The sequence below is a fragment of the Colobus angolensis genome, unplaced genomic scaffold (assembly GCF_000951035.1).
Source record: "Colobus angolensis palliatus isolate OR3802 unplaced genomic scaffold, Cang.pa_1.0 Scaffold32, whole genome shotgun sequence".
Classification (NCBI taxonomy): Eukaryota; Metazoa; Chordata; class Mammalia; order Primates; family Cercopithecidae; genus Colobus; species Colobus angolensis.
In genome coordinates, this window is record NW_012116488.1 from 6,362,416 (window position 1) to 6,383,701 (window position 21,286).

Sequence of the window (21,286 nt, forward strand, 5' to 3'; positions counted from 1 at the left end):
CCCACCCCCGCTGCTGCCCCCTGGGCCGCACAAGGCCCCCGAAGGCAAGGCAGGAGCAACACGTCGGTCCCTGGACGACCTGTCGGCGCCGCCGCACCACCGCAGCATCCCCAACGGTCTGCACGGTAAGGACTACACGGGCCGGGCAGCGCAGGTCTCCCTGGCTGCAGCCCCTTCCCTAGGCTGCGGCGAGAGGAGGTGGTTGGTCCCCGGCGGTCCCACTCGTGCGGCCGCCACTGCAGACTCCTCCTCCAGCTGTCATGGATCCTGGACCAGGGGATCCCGCACCCACCCGAAGTGCGGCTTTGGGCGGTTGTGGGCCGGTCCAGTGGTGGAGCGTCTTTCTGTCCAGCGCAGAACCTGCTGCCGGTCCGGTCCCAGGAAAGTTTCTAGCGGGTGTAGTTGCCAAAATTGGCGTCTGTCACTGCTGGGCTGGCGGTGGGCGCCTCATCCCAGCCTTGGAAATCCTTGCCTAGTAGCGGGAAGTTCTGAACAGAAAAGGATACAAGGCCTCTTTGAGCGCAGGTGAATTTCCCCTCTTGCAGCAACAGGTGTCCTCCAAACCAAGCAGTGTCCACGTGTGTCCAGTGGCTGGAGTTCTGCAGTAGGGTGCGGGGATTGGGAGGGTGCACAGGCAGCTGCTTGAGACCCAGAGGCAGCTGGGAAGAGGCCTGGGGCTCAGAGCCTTTCTGGTTTGCCATAAATTCCGCCCTTCTAGTCCCGGGACCTTTCTCCGCCGAGACTCTAAGACTTTCCCGAGGGAGATGTATTTGGAACGGATTCTAGCTTTTCTCCTCTATCTCCGTTTCTTTGTCTGTAAAATGGAGATGATGACCTCTGCCTCGTGGGTTTGAGGTGGAGATAAACCTTCTGAAGGGATTTATAAACCGTTGGTCGCCTTATAGAAAGTGCCATGGTCATCCGTGACCAGGGTGTGGGTGCGAGGACCTTTGGCCTCTGTCAGCGCCTGTCTTCCACGCCCATGTTACTGCTGCGCCCAGTGCAGAGGGTGGCCCCAGCTTGGGGCTGTGGGAGCCTGCAGCCTGCTCCCTCTCCCAGCCCCCTGCTCAGCCCTTCTGCTCCCTGCCGGTGGATCCAGGGCCTCCCTGTTCTTACACGTTTTTTGGTTGCTTGGCTTCCAGTTCTGCTGGTAGTTAACAACTGCCTGAACTTTTTGCCTGAAGGTGGAGAATGAACAGCCCTTTCTGGTTGCCTTTAAAGCCTTTCCTAATTCAGAGAAAGTGTGTCTAGGCCTGAAATAACTGCCCTCCCCAGGACCTCTCAGCCTGAGCTGGGGAGGGACGTTTTCTCCTTGGTTTGGTGGCCAAGTGGCCTCTGCAGGCGTGATGGGGTGGGGGCCGGGGTGGGAGAGATACCCATGGAGGTGGGGCGGGGGCAGTGCAGCATATTTTTCCTTTATTTACCATCCTGAGCCTGTGGGTTCAAGGCAGGACTGACTGGGTTTAGAGGGATATTTTGTTACTGATTAGCAATCTATGGCTACAACTCAGGTTTCTCTTTGTAACACTGTATCCACCCCCACCTCCCACCACAGGCTGCTTGAGGGCAGTGAGAGTAGTGCAAAGTTAGGTGGTTTAATTCCTTGGGGCTGTTTAGAGCACCTCAGCCCCTTTGACTTCGTCATCCTGGGGGGCTTTTGAAGGGTCAGTTATCTGGGCCTCGGTTTCCCCAAGGGCAGTACAAAGGAGCAGACTGCTGCAGTCTCGTGGCTGGAAAATGAAATGTTTCTGGTTTTCAGCTGCGTCATCAATGACACTTGGCGAGAGTGCCTCTCTGCAGGACACTGGAGGGCTGGAGTGTTTAGAACTTGCAGGACAGTCTCTGTCATGTTTTGGGCGAGGAGATGCGGCCCCAGTCTGGCGCAGCGGGTCAGCTGCGAGAGTGAATAATACAGGAGTGGAGGACTAGGCTAGACCGAGTTTTCCACCCCACTGGGGACCAGTGGGGGGTTGAAGTATAGGGTTTCCCACAGAATCCATCCTCCCCCAAGTCCACTTAGCACAGGACTGCCGCAAATGTTGTGGCAGCAAACCTTTGCTCTGGGGTGAAATGAAAATTCAGCCTTATTATTACAAATTTCAGTTACAGATGGAATTATTATTATGAAGTTTTGTCTCTTAAAGCCACATGTGGCCTTGGGGTGTTGTCCCACTAATATAAATGGAATGCTTGGAAACCAGGAAAGGCCCTTCTCTTAGAAACTGAGTTTTTCTTTCTTTCTCCCCCCCCCTCCGTTTTTCAAGACAGGGTGTCACTCTGTCACCCAGGCTGGAGTGCAGTGGAACACTCATGGCTCACTACAGCCTCAACCTCCCAGGCTTAAGTGATCCTCCCAGCTCAGCCTCCCAAGTAGCTGTGATTAGAGGTATGAGCCACCTCTCCTGGTGAAAGTGGGTTTTTCTGTTCTGGGACTTGTAGCTTTAAATTGAACAAAGATTGGGCCTGAACTGAGGGAGATGATGAATCTCTCTCTGGGTGGTGTCTAAAGTGGGGTCAGACCCCAGGCTTGCGCCTCATGTGCTTGGTCTTTGCTTCTTCTCACAGGAACCCTGGGGAAGCAGTATTATCCCCATTTTACAGACAAGCAAGTCGAGGCTTAGAGGGGTTCCTAGCCTTGTCTGGGAAGGTGGCTGACATTGGAAGTACCTGTCCTGGGTGGGTTTGCTGCCATGATCATCTCCTGTTCAGGCTGTGGGTCTGAATCTGTTGTGCCCTTGGCCTGTTGTCATGTTTGCTGTTACTATTAATCAGGGGACACTGGTGACTCCCTATTCTTGATTCCTGACCCAGGTTTGCCTCTTTCTCCCATACTGGGAAGTGTCACTTCCTTATCAGCGACCACTGAGCAGATGGCTGATAACCCCGTTACCCAGAGGCTCAGGTGTCTTGAGTTTGAATCTCAGCTCCTCCGTGTATATTGGCAAGTTATTAACTGGCCAAGCCTCTCTGTGGTCCTCTTCTGTAAGGTGGACAGAACCCAGAGTACCCCATTATCCACACAAGGTTGAATGAGGTCAGGATCTACACACAGTAGGTTTCTCTTGTTGTTAGAGTCCTTGGGGCTCTCCCAGCACACCTTGTTTTCCTCTTCAAAAGTGCTTGCTGCTTAGACAGCTCACCTGAATGTTTGTGTTTGAGCCTCTTGTGTGGCCACGCTTGCTGATGAGCTAGTGAGGACAGTAGCCCTGCTCTCCTTTCTGGGGAGCTGGTGGCAGTTGCAGCCCTGCTGGGTGCCCTGGGAGGACTCTAGGGGCTGAGGTGGGAGGTGGCCCATCTGTATGCAAGGCAGCCCTGGCTGAGGCTGGCCTGGCGGGCCTGCGTATTGTATATGTACATGCAAATAGGCTTTTCTCCTTGGCTGCTTTATTTGTTTGTTTGTTTATTTATGTATTTATTTATTTTGAGACAGGGTCTCACTGGTCACCCAGGCTACAGTGCAATGGCACTACCATGGCTCGCTGCAACCCCAACCTCCTGGGCTCAAGTAATCCTCTTGCCTTGGCCTCTTGAAGCTACTGGGATGACAGGCATGTGCTACCATGCCCAGATAATTTTTGAATTTTTTGTAGAGACAGGAACTCACTATGTTGCCCAGGCTGGTCTCGAACACCTGGGCTCAAGCAGTTCACCTGCCTTGGCCTCCCAAAGTGTTGGGATTACAGACATGAGCCACTGCACCTGGCTTTTTGGCTGGCTTTGGCTGCCTTTGGTAGAGGTCTGGTCTGGGCTGACTGGCCTTGGGACTGGGGTGTGCTTTGCTGCAGTCCACTGTGGCACACTGAGGCAGGTAAACCCCAACACCAGAAAGTCAGGTTCTCCTTCATGAACTGATAGAATTTTCAAACACAAGAATTTTCAGTTTGTTCCCACCTGCCCCTCCGCCTGTCTCCTGTGCCCCACCACAGGCACCACGCCCCCTCCTGCCCATTCCCAGGCATTTCCTCCCCTCCCCTGATAACCTCCTCCTCCACGGTCCACTCCCCTTTAGCCACCCCGGAGGAACCAGGATTCTAGCAAGCCTGTGGATGAGCCCCATTTACCTTTTAAAGTTTGGATTAAAATTTTGAGCTTCTCAGAATGAGACAGGTTTGTTCTCCTGCTTGTGTTTTTGTTGGTTTTAAGAGGGAGGATGGAACGGGGTGGTCTAGGCCTTTAAAAAAACGAGCACGCTAACTCTGAATAGGTCTTTTCTGTGCAGCAGCTCAGCTAATAAGGCTGCTTTTCCTAAACCCAGCTAGGCTGGGGAGCAAAGGTCAGTGAAGACAATGGGGTGGGTTAGATAAGCCTTTCCCCCTCGTCCTTCCCCAGCCTGTCCCAAGGGATCCATCAATGGCCTTGGGATGCTGTGCCTCAGAAAGGAGGGCTGGCCTTGAGAGGCTCCCAGGCAGGTGACCCAGGGGTGGGTAAGCTGTGCCCAGCGCTTCACAGTTTGCCACAGACGGCATCCCGATCCCAATTCCATTCTGTTCAGAGCTTCCACATGGTCCCAGGAGGGAGACCTCAGCATCTCCATATCTTAGATGGGGAAACCAGGGCTTGGAGTGGTGGTGCGGTCACTTGCTCTAGGTCCTGTGGGGCTGGTTAGGGGGCCTGGGATGCGTCTTCGGTTTCCTGTGTCAGAGTTCTGAGCCCATGGCCCTGTGCCTGGGTGTGCCCAGGGACTTCCAGGGGAGCGGTGACCTCTGCCACAGAGACGGTGCGCCTCCTCCCAGGATGCCAGGCCCTGGGCCTCATTCCTGTCTCCTTGTGTCTTGGCATGGAGGAGTGGGGCGAAGGCGGTGCAGGGCGGGCCACCTTTCCTGCGATGGCTGTGCCACCCCACCTCTTGGCTTCTCCTTCCCTCACTTCTCTGCGCAAGGCTGGCTTACCACCGCAGCAGTCGCCCCACCAGACCTCTTGCTCAGGCCTGGCCTGTGAGTTCCCAGGACCAGCACATGATACACAAGGAAATCAGTGGTTTGTTCCTAATCTGTTTTCCACCCGTGGGGATTTTCCAATCCATGCTTGTTGCCTTCATTTGCGCAGAGAATTGGAAGTCTGTTAGGCAAGTTCCTGAGCCTCCACGGGCCTCTGTTTTCTCTTCTGCCAAGTGGGAAAATGTTACCAACCTTTGGGTTGAGGGAGGAGGGTGTAATGAGTGATCTGTGTAGCCTCTGGGGGGGAGCGGCTCCTGATGTGCGAAGGCCCCTTCTCCCACTGCAGCATTCGACACCAGGCATGCTGAGGGGCAGTGTAGCCCTCTGGGCAGTGCTCTGGCTCCGGGGTCAGAGAGCCCTGGGAGAATTTTGGCCTTGCTACCTGCTTTATGACCGTGGCAGCTTACTGAGCCTCTAAACCTCAGTTTCTTCATCTGTATCCTGAGGCTAATAATGTCTCGATCCTAGAACTGGGCCTTGAAGGATGGGCTCCGTGTCCTTTCATTATTTCCTGGCCTCCATGGATTCGCCTCCCCTGGGTGGGAGTGGGAGATCCCCTGACACACGCTCGTGCCCAGTCTAGGGTCAGAGCCAGCTGAGTCCTCATCTAGTTGTATGGAGGGAGCCAGCATTCCAGGCAGGAATAAGAATGGCCAAGGTCTGGAAGTGGGGTCTGGAGCGTGGCATTGAGAACCTGGGGCCTGCAAGGTGGACCCAGGATGTGTGTGGGGAGATAACTCTTAGCGGGGTTAGTGCTGTGTGCACCCCCACAGGGCAGACCCCAAAGTCCCAGCTTTTCAGACTTTAGTGCCCACAAACAAGAGTGGCCCAGGTGGGCTGTGTTGCCTCTGGGCCTGGGGAGCGCTGCGTCAGGGGAGGTTGCGTGGACACTGAGAAGGGGCATTCCTGAATCCACTGAGGATGGGGCTTGTGGACACCCCAGACAGCTCTGGGAATCTGGTTGAGAACTGTCAGAGGTGGGAGGGCAGGTCTGGTTGTCAAGAGCCAGGCGACAAGCGGGACTTGACCTCACAGGTGGTAATTTGCTCTTCAGGAGGAAGGGAAGCATCTGCGAACTTCACTGAGTATTTACTGCCTCTGAGGTCTGAATGCCTCCTGAGTTGTGATTCTTGGAGTCTGGCTTGTGGGGTGGTGGTTCTGGAGCATCACTCCGGTGACCACTGTGGTGTGGGCTGGGCTAGGGGAGCAGGGAGTGGGAGCTGAGGGCTTCCATTGGGAGGAGGTCCTGGCCAGGAGAGAGGCCACAGGACAGAACCTTCTGTAGTTTCCAGACCTGGTGAGCCTGCTCCAAAGTCCTGCTCTCAGCTGCTGTCAGCCTTCTCATGACCTCTGACCTCTAGGGCAGGCATCCTGAGCTCTTGGGCAGGGCTTAGGCAGGGCAGCGCCTGTGGGAGATGCTGCCACTCCCAGGTGGCTACTGTGCCCTCCATCCCCAGCGCTGATGCTGCCTCTCGCTATTCCCACCCCTACGTCTAGGGTGGTTGGGATCAACATCTGGGGTCCAGGCAGGGTCCGCTCTGGGGTTCAGAATTCTCATCTCCCTGCTACATAACAACAAGAGACCTGAGTAGCATCCCCAAAGGCTTGGGGATAGAGGAACAAACTTGTCTGCTGAAGGGACCTGATGCTTCTTTGACCATAAAATGTCAGGAGTGGTCCCCCTCCCCTAAGCAAGCAGCCAGGATTGGTCACTCATACATCCCCTGTCTACACAGGCAGAGGGTTCTGGACAGGCCGGTCAGGTGACATCCCCGGTCACCGGGGGATGGGTGCCTGCTCTTCAGCAGCTCACCGCTGGCCTCCAGCTCTCGGGGGGGCTGAGCAGGAAGATCAGGACTATTGACTGCCTGTACGTGTTCTTGGGTTTGCCTTATGTCTGCTGTTCAAACAGAGGCATGGAGCATGCTTCACTGCAGTGAATGGCCCTGGGGAGGAGGTGAGGGTCTGAGTCCCTTTCTTTCCTCCTGATTCCTCAACAGCAGAGACCTTCTGCCATTTCCTCAATTCAGAGCTGGGCATTTTCCCTTCCCAGTTGTAGCGTGGGGCGTGTCTTAGAGCCCATGTGCACATTTGCTGGCAGGTCTTCCCCTGTCTGCCCCTGGAAAAGCTCTTGAGTAGACGGTGTTTCTGCGGCTGATGGTATCTGAGAGTGGAGCAAATGCCAGGCCTGGGAGAGCTGGAAACCCCTGAGCAAACTTCACGGAGTCCTAAGGCATTAAGAGACTTGAGAAAGACAGGGGCCCACCCCAGGGCCAGCCACGTGGGTGCTGGAGCCCTCCCTGCCCGCCTGGGGCCCTCTGTCATTGCTATCGGTCCATCAGGGAGTTTATGAGCCTGGGACTCTGGTCCTCTTGATTCCCACTCTTGGCACAGAGTGGCAGGTTCTGAAAGTCTTTTGGATGGAACAAATGTGTGCTTGGCACTGTGCTGAGAAAAACTGGGTTTTCTCTCACTCGCCTCCCACAACAGTTGCTGGTCCCCACTGGGGTCCCCGTTTCAGCTAAGGAACAGGCCCAGGGTGGTGAGGCAAGTCACAGCAGGGGCAGGGTGGGGCCAGGCCAGGGGCTCCCGTCCAGCTGACCCCGGAGCCTGTGCCAGCTGATATGTCCCAGTTCCCCTGCCCTGTGGGTGTGATTATTCATCATGCCACTTTGCCTCGAGGAAGTGCCCAAGTTGGTATCTTAACCTCTTCAGGTGTGCTGGGAGCTCAGAGGAGGGGTGGCTGAATTGGGAACTGAGATGGGCCTTGAAGATGGACTTAGTAAAAGCAGAAGAGAGCAGGTGAGAAGAGAGACCAGGCTTTGCAGAAAGAACGGCTGAGCTGGGCAGATCACCTGAGGTCAGGAGTCCAAGACCAACCTGGCCAACATAGTGAAACCCCATCTCTACTACAAATACAAAAATTAACTGGGTGTACAGGCACGTGCCTGTAATGCCAGCTACTCAGTAGGCTGAGGCAGGAGAATCTTGTGAACCCGGGAGGCAGAGGTTGCAGTGAGCCATCACACCACTGCACTCCAGCCTGGGCCACAGAGCAAGACTCATCTCAAAACAAAACAAACCAAAACCAAAACCAAATGAAACCAAAACAAAAAGAACCGAGCAAAGGCGTGTGGTGGGCATTCACCTGCACCTTGGGTTCAGCTGGGGTGATGGATGAGTGGGGACCCAGGACAAGGGTTGGGGCAGTGAGCAGGGCCAGGACAGGTGGGGTCTCTGAAGCCTCTTCCACTGCCCCTGAAGTCGCTGGGTTGGGCTTTCCTTCGGGGTGTGAGCAGTTCCAGTTCTAACCTTTTCTGATGGACTTTTCAAGGGGACCCAGAGTTACCTGTTAGGAGTCCTGTTAGAAACTGGAAACTTTATAGCCTGTCCCCCTCTTTCTCCTGCTCCCCACCTGATAAATATGCAGACACATCATCTGCTGGGTCTGAGTGGCCTTGTCAGCTGACATGCCCCGTGCCTGGGGGTCTTGGGAGATTACCATTGTTCTGTGGATTGGACAATCCAGACTGAACCAGCGGCTTCAGCCCGCTTGAGACCCAACCATGTGTAAGTCCCTTCCTCTTCCTGGACTCTCTTTTTCCTATCTGTAAAATGGGAAGCTTGGATGGGCTGAGCTGAGAGTCCCAGGGACCCTCATCTCCTCTGGCCCTTTGACTCAGAGCCACAAGGAAGAGGTGGCCCCCCCGACCATCCTGCCTCCTGTCGGTTACTCTGTGGTCGTATGAGCCAGCTCTTTTATATTCCTGGGGATTCTCTTCCTATACCCTACAGCCTGGGTTTTATCTCCTGCCTGGTGGTTGGTCCTTGCCTTTGGGCAGGTGGGGATGGTGAGGCTGCCTGTGACCACATGGGTACCACTGTCGGAGCTAGAGATGGTGACCTGTCTAAACGCGGTTTGAGGCTGAGACCTTGGCCCAGGCCAGCCTCCCCTCCTGCAGGGCCCCAGTGGAAGTACCTGCCTCCCCTATCTGATGGACTCAGTAACGGGTTTAGCGCAAGAGGAGAACGCCGAGCTTCGATTCCTGGTGCAGGTTTGCTGGGGACAAGCCTGAGTGTTCCTGGACTCCAGGTTCCTCCGTTTGCTGTCCTGTCTCTCTCCCAGTCCAGAATGTTGTTGCAATGCACAGTCAGTGTTGGAGGGAGGAGTGAACAGTCCTGGAAGGACTGACCAGGTGCCAGATAGTGGTTGACCCACTTTGCCCACCTGTCTTTCTTTTCTCATTTGTACACTTGGCACCGAGTTAAATAAGTTACTCCCTGCCCCTGTCCCCTGCCCCCACCACCAGCAAAATCAAACCTCCCCAAGAAGGTGATGATTTGCACAACCCCACCTTCCCCATTTCCCCTGAATAATTACTGAAATATATACCTTTTGGCTTTTACCAGTGGTTCCTAACTGTGGCTATATATTAGCTATCACTTAGAAAACTTTAAAAAATACCAGTGCCTGTGCCCAGCCCCAGAGATGGGCACAGTTGGTCCTGGTGTCATTGGAGGCTGTGAAGGCTCTGGAGTTCTGCTGGGTGGCCAGAGCCAGGATCCAGAGAACAGCCATGGGCCCTGCCAGCAGGCCAGCTAGGGACAAAGTTACGCCCACACTGGGCACCACAGAGCCTGGCCGGCCAGGGTTGGGAGGCCGGTGTCAGTTCATGTTAGCAGTGAGGGGTAAACGGCCCTGCCTGTGTTGCCCCCTCGCTGACCTGTGCTGCACGGACGCTGGGGAGATGGCTTTGGCGAGGCTGTGGAATGCCGTTTTGGGCCCTGGACGCACCCTGGCTTGCACCCCTACCTCCCCGCCCCAGGAGCTCAAATCAGCTGCCAGGCATCCCCATGGAGGCGGCTGCCTTCGCCACCTCCTTTTCACGGGCTGGGCAGGTGAGGTAGAGGCCTTTCCAGGCTGGTTTGAAGGGGACAGAGGCAGGCAGGGCCGGTGGCACCAAAACGGCAGCTATGGAGAAGAGTCGACCCATTTCCAAAAATAGACCATCCACTGTCAGGGGAAGCGTCTCTTTGTCTTCCCAAATCTGTCTTTCCGTTGGCTCCCAGGTTGTAAGGCAAGAAGGAGGCCCGCTCTTGTCTAGGAATCAGAGGCTCCCTTGAGCGTGGTGCTCCCCTGCCCGGCACAAGGGCCTGATTGTGTGGGGCCCTGAATGCTCCCGCCTGTCACCGTGCACGGCACCGGCCCGGCTCCCTAATGAGCCCGCTCTGGGAGTGGCCCTTTGTGGCAGGTTCCGGCCACATTGCCCGCGGCAGGGCTCTGTTTCCCGGCTGCTTAATATCCCTCAGCGGCCCGGTGGGACAATGGGACACTCCCCCAACCCACCCACCCTTTCTCCAGAAAATTAAGAAGTGAGTTTCTCCCTCTTTCAGCACCTTCTGTCCTGGCTGGCAGGGGAGGTTCCCCTCTTCTCCCCCTCGCCTTTGCCCAGTCCCTCCTGGGGGACCTCTCTCTGCTTCCGCCATTGTCTCCTTTCTCTTGTTCTTTTTCGGTCTGAGCTCTGGCTCCTTCCCCACAAACAGGCTCACGTTTCCTGGTCCAAAGCAACACAGAGCCCCTCCTGTCTACCGCTGTGCCCCTTGGCCTTCCTCCCTTCACCGGGGGATAAACCTTAGAGGCTGAGGACACCTCCTTCCTTCTCCTTACTTGGCTCTGGGCAATCCCAAACCCTGGGAATGGTGGCTCTGGTTCTGTCCAGCAGCCTCTTCTCATCTCAACTTCCTGATGGCATTTGATGTCCCCCTGGGCTTGTTTTCTAGAATGGGGTGGTGTGCTGTTCGTCTAGGACCTCCCTGAGCAACTTCTAGCACTCTCTCCAGCCCCTCCTGCCTGGGGGAAGACATCGCCCTGGGCTGGCTGAGCAGTCTCTCCCTATCACTTGCTCCTGGCCTTGCAGCTCAGGTGTCCAGATTGCTCCTGGTCACTGCGCTATTCACCTTGTGTCTTCTGGGTTTGGTTTCCTCTCTCCCCTGCACTCCTGCTCCCCTGCCTAACCCACAACCCATCACAGTCAAGGTTTCCTGGCTCTAACCCTGAGTGGTGTCTACTAGCCACATGCAGCTGCTTCAACTCACTTTCATTACTACTGAGTGACATGCAGCCACACCGACCCCTGCCTTCGCACGGGCTAGTACCGCGCTGACAGCGAGATGAGGAAAATGCCACCACTGCGGGAATTCTGCTGGGCAGCGCAGGGCCATCATCCCAGCTACTTAGGAGGCTGAGGCAGGAGAATCTCTTGAACTCAGGAGGTGGAGGTTGCCGTGAGTCGAGGTCATGCCACTACACTCCAGCCTGGGTGACAGAGTGAGACTCCATTGCAAAAAATAAAAGAAACTTGACACCTGAGCGTGGAGTCAGGGCTTCCTGCCACCCCCCCACCAGCTGCAGCGCTTCACCACCCTGGCCCTGGAGTTATGGCCCCAGGACAACTTGCCATGCAGAAGGCACATTGCAGGCCCTCAGGTGACCCCCCGGTCCTGCCCCCTGCACAGACTGAAATCCCGCCCTTCCTCTGAGGTGCAGGGCAGCCTTTGCAGGTGGCTGGGCTGTAGGATGTGGGACCTGCAGCCCTCGTGCACTCAGCATCTGTGGGAGCTGTGGGAGCCTCCGCAGCCCCAGGCCAGGCTCTTGGAGGATGTCCTGTGGCCATGGGTACCAGGCCTGCCCATGTAGGAGAGGCTGGTAGCTTTGAGCAGGTGCATGTGGGGGTCCATATGTCTGGGCAGGAAACCTGAGCCCAGAGAGGGCTGCACAGCTCCAGGGGTCTCCCCGGCAGAGCCCAGCCAACTGGTTCCCAGCCGCAGCACCTTGTTCTCGAAATGAGGCCACAAAGGATTCAGGATCAGAAAACAAAGAATGTGGCTTTTAAACTGGTGGGGTAGGGGCAGATTGGACACCGGCCAGTGAGGCATACCCGCGCGCCCCCTCCCCGGGAGGCTGCAGACTGCCCTGGCCTTGTCACTAGGGCTTTGAGCTTCCTCCCCTCCTGCCCTCTGTGCTGCCTCCTCCCCTTGGCAGCGGCTGGGGTGGGCAGGTGCCTCTTGGGGTTAAATGAGCCGCCGTGTCCAGCTGCCGGCCATTACTCTGGCCGTCTCTGGTGGATGAGACCATTAGCACCGCAGCTGAGGCTCTGGCTCTGGGCTTGGCCCCTGCTCACTGCAGCCTCGTGGTGCTCTCCTATGGTGACTCACTGAGCCTCTGGTGTGTTGTTCGGGGGTAGGGGGGCGTCAGGGTGACATTGGTGTGATTACAGCAGCAGAGCACACAGAGAGACTGGACCTGGGTCACATCGACCCCAGGCCAGCTCCCAACCTGTCCCATGCTAGGACTTGGCTGGGACACTTGCTTCGTCCATAAACAGAGGCTTCCCTGACCTTGTTGGTTGGGAAGGTCACATGAAAGCCCCTTCTTTTTTTTTTTTTTCTTTTTTTTCTTTTTTAAGCCACTAGACCACCAGGAAGAAAGACCTTTCCAAACTGCCTTATTCTGGAAATGCAATGGCAGTGTTGGTAGTGGGGGGAGCCACGGCAGGCAAGGGGATCTTTGATGTCAATGGCCCTGGAGGCCCCCGGTATCCTCAACAACCCATCAGGCCTCCCAGTCTCCTCCGGCTGCTCCTCTTTTGCTGAGCTGTCCCTGTCAGCCAAGGGCTTCTGGTGAGCGTGCCACCAATGCCTCTGCCTGCTCCAGCTCTGCCCTGTCACATTCCTTCTGCTGACAGATTGGATGGAACAGTGCAGGCAGTGTGGTCAGGAGGCCCTCAGGATGCTGCCTGCCCTCCTGCTGGTGCCCCCACCCTGAAGGGTGGTCCCCAAGACTGGTAGTTTGGAAGACCCCAGGAGGGGTCCGGAGGCCTTGGGATGTTACTTACGCTTTTGCTGGCATCCCCACCCCAGGGCTACTCTGATCTGCAGAGACTCCAATCCCTCTCCACTGAGTTCAAAGCTTGTCCCCTGTGAGTGCTGGTCTGCTGTGGGCAACATGATCCGCTCTGAAGTGTGTGGCACGGAAATGTTGTGTGCACCCTGGATGAAAAGACCCCACGTTTGGTGCAACCCAAGCTCTGAGCAGGAGGGAGGCAGAGGGAGAGCAGCATCCCTGGGGTCTGCCCTCCTGCCTACAGCAAATGCACCGTGGGCGTGGCTGCGGTGGAGGAGGTCACTTGGGCTCTCGGAACCCCTGGGCGCAGGCAGGGGTATAGGCAGCAGTGTGATCCTCCTGGCTCTTGCTTTATTTTGGGGGTCATGACAGGAGGCAGATACCTGGGCCAGCTCAGGGCCACCCATGGCCCCATAGCAGCCCCTGCTGCCTCTCAGAAGCCTGTCCTCCTCTCTGCACTGGTCACATGGGCAGTGGCTTCTGCAACCCATCAGCCAGTGCATCCACAGACTCCTTAACCGGGACCTCTGAACCCCCAAAATGACTGTGCAGCCTTGCATTTTTCCTGGAATAGGGACTGCAGCTTTAATCAGAGCCCAAAGTGGTCCATGACTCAGGAAAGATGAAGAATTCAGGTAGGAGGGTTGGTGAGGCTCCTGCCTGAAGCCTTTAAAAAATAAAAATAGATCAACTGAATGCATGTTCGTGGTCGGGAAACTCCACGCAGAACACAAAGGCATAGAGTCGAGTAAAATCCAATAGCGTTCTGCGGGTGCCGGTTACCCTGGGCTCCCAGCCGTCCAGGCTGCGTCTGTTGTCTGGCAGATCTGGGCCATGGCTCTGCGCTCACCCCTGCCTGCTCTCCTCAGCGCTCACTCTGTTGACGCTGCTTGGGCCTCTTTCCTGAAGCTGTTTTTGTTTATATGAGGGCTTTAGGGTTGGGTCCATGTTTTCATGCAAACATCTGCTTCCTGGACTTCTTCCTCCTGATTATTTTCTTTCTTCCTTAGTCTCTGACCAGTCTCCCCAGGCCTCCGTTTACCCACAGGTGAGGTGAAGCAGTTGGATCAGATCCATGGTGCTCGGAGACCCCGAAGGAACTTGGGGAAGCTCTAGGAGCCCAGGCCATCCTTTTTGTCAGCCTTGGCCGGGGCTCCTCCTAGCCTGGCCTCTTCTCTTCATCTAGTAGAACCAGTACTTTTGGGGGCTTTTTTGGCTATTCCTGCTGCTTGGGGCTTTGAAGACCTGCGGTGGCCTGGTTTTTCACTGCAGGACCACCTTCCAAGTGCTTATCTGGATGGGGGAATGACCTGACCTCCAGACCAGAAAGGGCAGCCGGGGGACCCTTCGCCACCGCCTGTGCGAGGCTTCCCTCCTCCCAGCTCGCTTCCTCAGGCCTCCTGGGCCAGCGCCATCGCCAGCAGGAGCAGAATAAAAATGGGAAAATCTCATTTTCTTTTGAATTACAACCTTGATCTCTCCTTCATACTCCCACACCAGGCCTCTGGTGACTTTTGGATGGGCCTGTGGGCTCCCTTTTCTCTGGGTAAATATACAGGCATTGACTGGCACTGGCATCTGGAAACAGCGGGCTTAGGAGCACCCGGGGGGCCTGGGCTGAGGAGAAGGTGGTGTGTGCACAGGACTGGCTGGCCTGGCCGAAGCCACCCTGGGTGGGTGTCCTCACCAATGCTTGACTCAGAAAGGTGCTGGTGGACCACCATGCCAGCTGCATCCCAAGCAGGTTGAACTCGGCATTCCTTTGTGGTGGCAAAGGCTGCCCCAGGGTGACTCTTGTGTTCAGCTGAGATGCGTCTCCCCAGTCAGCGCTACCCGCCCCTTGTCGGTCTGCTGATTGGCAGCTGGAGGAAGTGGGGACGACAGACCCAGTGGGGAGTCCAGCCCAAGAGGCCTGTGCAGGCCTGGGGGTGTGGGAGGGGACTTGGGTGAGGGGTGGCAGGCACAGGCGAGCTGGGAGGGCCGAGGGGAGACCGGAGGGCGCTGGACTGGGGCTTGCCACATTCTCCATGAGGACAGGGACACAGAAGCTGGCCAGGAGGGCAGTGTGACTCTGTTATTTGTGTAGCAGACATTTCTGTGGCTGGCTGTGATGTGAGGGCTCCAGGCTAGAGTGACCCCATGCCTGCTGCACTGTCTTACTCGGCGCCCGGGGATGAGCCTGCGGGAGGGGTAGAGTCAGCCCCCCGCAGCGAGAGGGGCGCAGAGGTCCTCAGGCGCATGGCTGTGCGGGGTTCTGCTCCAGGGTCCCTGCTTGGCCGGCCTGCCTCCTGAGATGCGTGGCTGCCCTCAGGTGCTCAGGCCTGTCTCCCATGCCAGGCCCATGGCCTTTCCCGGTTGAGAACAATGAGCCAGGCAGTGTGGCCCAGAAGTGGGTGAGTGACTGAACTTGCAGAGGCGCTGTGAAGGACAGGGCTGGCTGGGAGCCTTGGAAGGTCTTTGTCCCCTGTGAGGTAGACCCTTGGCTTAGAGCTCTCTGGGGCCATCCCATAGGGGGATGGAATAAATCCATGTACACTGTTCCTGGTTTTTCTTTTCTTTCTAAACAAATCTCCCCTAGAGGCCTTAAATGAGACTTAGTTCTGACCATTAACTTCAGGCACTGAGCTATTTTTTGGTCATGAGGCTGTGAGGGCTTTAGCAGACAGTTAATTGCCCTGCAATGATGTTGGGGAAGGTCTTGGAGGGACAGGCCACAGTGACTCATCCTGCTCTGAACCTGGGATTCTCCCAAGTCAGGGGCTGCCTGGAATCATGTGCCAGCATCCTTTATCTCTGTCCTGAGATTTTATCCTTTTAATGCCCCACGGTTGTGTGAGACCTCTGGCAGGCCTAGGGGGAATCTGGGAGGAAGAGGGAGGTCTCCTTGCAGAGGCTGCCCGGAACCTCAGGGTGGTGGGATGGGCCTTGAGGGGCTGGTGGGCCTGACCAGGACCTTGGCTGTTGCTCTTTTGGCGTATCCCTCCCACTGTCACCACCAGGAGCAAGCAGGCCCCCGGTAGGAGGGCAGAGGCCCTCTTTGAGTGCGGGAGTGCCGCCCGTGGCTGCAGGCTTGGCTGTGGTGCCCCAGCCCTGAGGCCGCCTGGTGGGATTTGGGTTGTGCCATAGGTAGGGCTTTCCTCTGGCCGGGGGGCCTTGATGGACAGTGGCAGGCACAGGGTGGAAGGGGCGGCTGGTGGAACAGAGTGGCTGGCTGGGGATCCCCCGCCGACACATTGCTGCTGTCCACATCTCCAGTGGCTCAGACAGGGAGAGGCTCATGTGTGACAGTGATGAGTTGGCATCTGGAAATAATGCCTCATTAAAGAGGCTTCTTTCCAAAAATGGATGCGTTTATCATGAAAGGGCTTCAGGAGGAGGAATGCTCGGGGCTGCCTGAGTGTTATAAACGTGCTCATGGGAAGCGGAGCCCCCGAACCCGTGGCATGTCACATGCACCCCATCCATGCCCCCACCCTAGCATATTCTAGTGGGTTCCCTAGTGTGGTGCTCAGACAAGTGCCCCTCACCACATGCCTCAGTTTCCCACCTGGGGAGATGGACGTTTTGGTGATTCAGTGCCCCGGACCTTTTCCACTCCAGGCTGGGCCATCTTCAGCAGTGCCGCCGCCTGTGAGGGGTGTTTGTGGCAGAGGGGATTGTGCCTCTGGTGCCTGCTGATGGCCACGTCCCCACCCCCCAGGCTATGCCCTGCTTGCTGGTGCTTGGGAGACAGATGGGGCCTGGTGTCTCTGAGCTGGCCCTTCTGTGTGTGGGCAGGGGCAGGGGTGGAGTTCTCTGTGGGAGCCCTCTAGAAGGGTCAGGAGCCGGCCCTGGCCCTGTGTGGCCCTGCACTCGTGGTGGGACTTTGGCCAGGTGCCCCCTCCTTGGGACCTCATCTATAAGGGGCCCCTGAGCTCCCCTCCAGCCCTGCCTGATTCTGGGCCTCAGAGTCATGTGGGGTCGTTGTTATTGCTTGGTCTGGGTGCCACCCAAGGCAGGGAAGGGCAACCTGGAAAGAAGGTCCTGCTGAGAAAGGGATAGCAGCTCTGTGTGGGAGGAGGAAGGAGGCCTGGGTGCCAGTGCCCCCGTGCCCTGACCAGGGCCACCTTCTAGTTTCAGGCCTAAGGTCCAGGGAAGAAGGGTCTTGGACTTAACTTCCCTGCTGTGTTTGGCAAAGGGCTGGGACAGCCACACCACCTTGCTAAGTGGGCCCCGTGTGAGGAGGTCTTTAGTTACCTGGCTGGTGCCCCGAGGGTCTGTGCCACCTAAGGAGGCCCGGAGGGAGGGTCTTTGCATCTGAACGCTGGTCTGGTCGTGCATCCACCCATGTGATCTCAGACAAGGCTGCAGACCCACGTGCTGCACCTTTCTGTCTGTTAATGAGGTGTCCCAGGCATCCCATTGTGTGGGCTATTGAGGATCAAACAAGATGGGTGTATGGTGACAACAATAATAGTAGGAACAATAATAGCTAACAGTCACTCAGCACTTTCTACACAGTCACTCATTTGACTCTTGCAGGGCAAAGACACTTATGTTCCCCATTTGAGCAAAGAGGAAATTGAGGTGCAGAGATGTGAAGTCACTTGCCCAAGTCCCAGTGGAGAAAGCGGCAGATCTGGGGTTTGACCCCAGCAGTCTGACTTTGGGGTCCCCACACCTGACACCTGCCCACACCACCTCTCTGTGTTCTGTCCACATGAAAGCAGAGTTTCCCCATCAGTAACTTTTTCTTCTTCCCAAACTATTTTCTGTTTATTGTAGGAAATATAGAAAAATAACTACCTGTGACCCCAGCACCCAGATAGTGTCTGCGTACCACTGTGAGTGTGGCCCACGTGACACTGTTACTGGTTATTGGCATGTGTCCTTGCTTCCCATGGGAGGACTGAACAGGTGTAGTATGGAGGCAGTTCTTTTTGGGGGTGGAGGGGGACAGGGTCTCGCTCTGTGGCCCAGGCTGGAGTGCAGTTGCCCAATCTTTTTTTTTTTTTGAGATGGAGTCTCACTCTGTTGCCCAGGCTGGAGTGCAGTTGCCCAATCTTTTTTTTTTTTTGAGATGGAGTCTCACTCTGTTGCCCAGGCTGGAGTGCAATGGCGTGATCTCGGCTCACTGCAACCTCCGCCTCCCGGGTTCAAGCCATTCTCCTGCCTCAGCCTCCCGAGTAGCTGGGACCACAGGCACCCGCCACCACGCCCAGCTAATTTTTTTTGTCTTTTTTAGTAGAGACAGGGTTTCACTGTGTTAGCCAGGATGGTCTCGATCTCCTGACCTTGTGATTGGCCCGCCTTGGCCTCCCAAAGTGCTGGGATTACAGGCGTGAGCTACCGCGCCCGGCCCAGTTTCCCAATCTTTGCTCATTGCAGCCTCTATCTTCCTGGCTCAAGAGATCCTTCTGCCTCAGCCTCCTGAGTGTCTGGGACTGCAGGTGTATGCCACCATGCCTGGCCAATTTAAAACAAATGTTTTTCTGTAGAGACAAGGTCTTGCTGTGTTGCCCAGGCTGGTCTCAAATTCTTGAGCTCAAGCCATTCTCCTGCCTTAGCCTCCCGAAGTGCTGCGATTACAGCGTCCACTGCGCCCAGCCCCAAAGCAGTTCTTATTTGGAGTGTGATTTTTTTTTCCACCTCTGTGGGCAGTGGGGCAGTTATGTGGACTTGAAAGTTGAGCACTGGTAGGAAAACTTACTCTGGCTGCAAAGCCATGCAGGATTTACATTTCAGTGTCCGCCATGTGATAGATTTCTTCTTGTGCACTGTACACCCCTGCCTGAGTTCTGCCTTCCTAATGTATCCTGAGATTCCCCTGAGCAGAGCTCAGGGAGGCTAGAACCTCTGCTGAGGTGACATAACACATAAACCCCACCAGGCTTGGGGAGCAAGGCAGCCCCCTTATTTATCTGGTCTCTGTGCGAGGGAGAGCATGTGGTGATGGTGTGGCAAGGATGCTTGTGTGCTCCGGGTGGCCTGCTGGACAAGCATCCTGCCTGGATGGGGGCAGGAGCACCTCCCAGCTGCTATCTCACCAGGTCCTTGGACTGCTGACTCCACTCCCCACCACCACGTGATTTATCGCTGGTGGAGGTGCAGAGGATCAATGGCCCCTAAGTAATCCATTGCTCATTGTGGGAACGCTCAGAAGACACTGTGATGTTCAAAATTATGATTTAAAAATCATCTCTAATCCTACCCTCACAAGAAGCTGCAAAAGTAAGTCAGGCATGGTTATGTGTACCTGTAGTCCCAGCCACTTGGGAGGCTAAGGCGGGAGGATTACTTGAGCCTAGGAAGTTGGAGGCCAGCCTGAACAACATAGTGAGCCCCACTTCTCTAAAAAGAAGAAAAAAAGTTGCAAAAGTAGTGCAAAGGGCTCCTGTGTACCCTTCCCCCAGCTTCCCCCAGTGGTGACATCTCACGTAAGGAGTACATTATCACAGCCAGGACCATGACAGTGACACAGCGCAGCCTAGACTACAAACCTGAGCTCAGATTGCACCTGCCTGTTACATGCACTCATTTCTCTGTGTGTACAGTGTTGTATGAGATTTTATCACAGGTGTATGTTAGTTATATACACTTTTTTTTTTTTTTTTTTTGACTGAGCCTCGCTTTGTCGCCCAGGCTGGAGTGCAGTGATGCAATCTTGGCTCACTGCAACCTCTGCTTCCTGGGTTCAAGCGATTCTCCTGCCTCAGCTTCCCAAGTAACTGGGACTACAGGCGCCAGCCATTATGCCTGGATAATTTTTGTATTTTTTTAGTAGAAATGGGATGTCACCATATTGGCCAGGCTAGTTTCAATCTTCTGACCTTGTGATCCACCCACCTCAGTCTCCCAAAGTGTTGGGATAGCAGGCATGAGCCATTGCGCCCAGCACTTTGTTTGTTTGTTTGTTTTTGGAAAAGGAGTTTTGCTCTTGTTGCCCAGGCTGGAGTGTGACGGTGCGATCTTGGCTCATTGCAACCTCCGCCTCCTGGGTTCAAGCAGTTCTCCTGCCTCAACCTCCAAAGTAGCTGGAATTAGAGGCATGTGCCACTATGCCCAGCTAATTTTTTGTATTTAGTAGAGATGGCGTTTCACCATGTTAATCAGGCTGGTCACAAACTCCTGACCTCAGGCAGTCCATCTGCCTCAGCCTCCCAAAGTGCTGGGATTACAGGTGTGCCACCATGCCCTGCTAGTTATGCACACTTTTAAAGATAAACTTTGTTTTTTAGAGCAGTTTTGTCTTTTTAAAATTTTTTTTAGTTTGATTTTTTAAAAAGGCTTTTAAAAAGAATATTTTTAAAGGCTAGTCAAGCGAAGCAGTGAGAGTGGAGAAGGGACAAAGAAATCTGTAGCTGATTGTGATCAATTAGTTGTAAATGCCACTGCACTCAGACCAGCCTAGGGCAGATTTTAAATTTATGGAAAAATTGAGATACAGAGAGTTCTCGTATAAACTGTGTGCCCAGTATCCCCTATTAACTTCTTAACTGGTCTTGTACATTCATTACAATGAATGAACCCGTATTGATTGGTATCAATTAGAATCCATTCTTGATTCAGATTTCCCTAGTTTTTACTTAACTTTTTTTTTCTTTTTTTTTTTGGGACGGAGTCTTGCTCTGTTGCCCAGGCTGGAGTGCAGTGGCCAAATCTTGGCTCACTGCAAGTTCTGCCTCCTGGGTTTACGCCATTCTCCTGCCCCAGCCTCCAGAGTAGCTGGGACTACAGGCGCCCGCCACCTTGCCCAGCTAGTTTTTTTGTACTTTTTTAGTAGAGACGGGGTTTCACCGTGTTAGCCAGGATGGTCTAGATCTCCTGACCTTGTGATCCACCCATCTCGGCCTCCCAAAGTGCTGGCATTACAGGCTTGAGCCACCGCACCTGGCCTTAACTTTTTTTTTGTTTTTTTGAGACGAAGTCTTTCTCCATTGCCCAGCCTGGAGTGCAGAGGCACGATCTCAGCTCACTGCAACCTCTGCCCCTTGGTTTCAAGTGCTTATCCTGTCTCAGCCTCTCAAGTAGCTGGGATTACAGGCATGCGCCACCACACCTGGCTAATTTGTATTTTTAATAGAGATGGGGTTTCACCATGTTGGCCAGCCTGGTCTTGAACTCCTGACCTCAGGTGATCCACCCGGCTTGGCTTCCCAAAGTGATGGGATTACAGGTGTGAGCCACTGTGCCCAGCTGACTTAACATTTTTTTTTTTTCTGTTCAGCCTCCTATCCAAGACATCCATTTTCAGCTGAGATCAGGTGCGTTCACGGTGGTATGGCCATAGACAAGACATCCATTTTCAAAAGCACATTTTGCCACATGGTATTCCTACCATTTTTGATCCCAACTCTTCACATGCGCAGGTGGAGAATACTTTGTCACATCACTGACTGTTCTTTGTACACCTTATGCGAGGTGGCTGTTTGCTTGTTCCATGGTGAGGACGTCCCCCCGGGGACCT

At 55.1% G+C, this 21,286-nt stretch overlaps 1 protein-coding gene across 1 annotated transcript in view; it reads left to right on the forward strand.

Moving 5' to 3' along the window:
• Window position 1: 1 nt before the first annotated feature.
• CCDC85C (coiled-coil domain containing 85C) overlaps window positions 2-21,286 on the forward strand; it is a gene marked incomplete at its 5' end in the record, with an annotated part of 91,072 nt that continues 69,787 nt past the window's right edge. Inside the window, one exon of the mRNA XM_011951587.1 lies at window positions 2-125. Coding sequence (XP_011806977.1) covers window positions 2-125 — 124 coding nt within the window. The remainder of the gene's footprint in view (window positions 126-21,286) is intronic.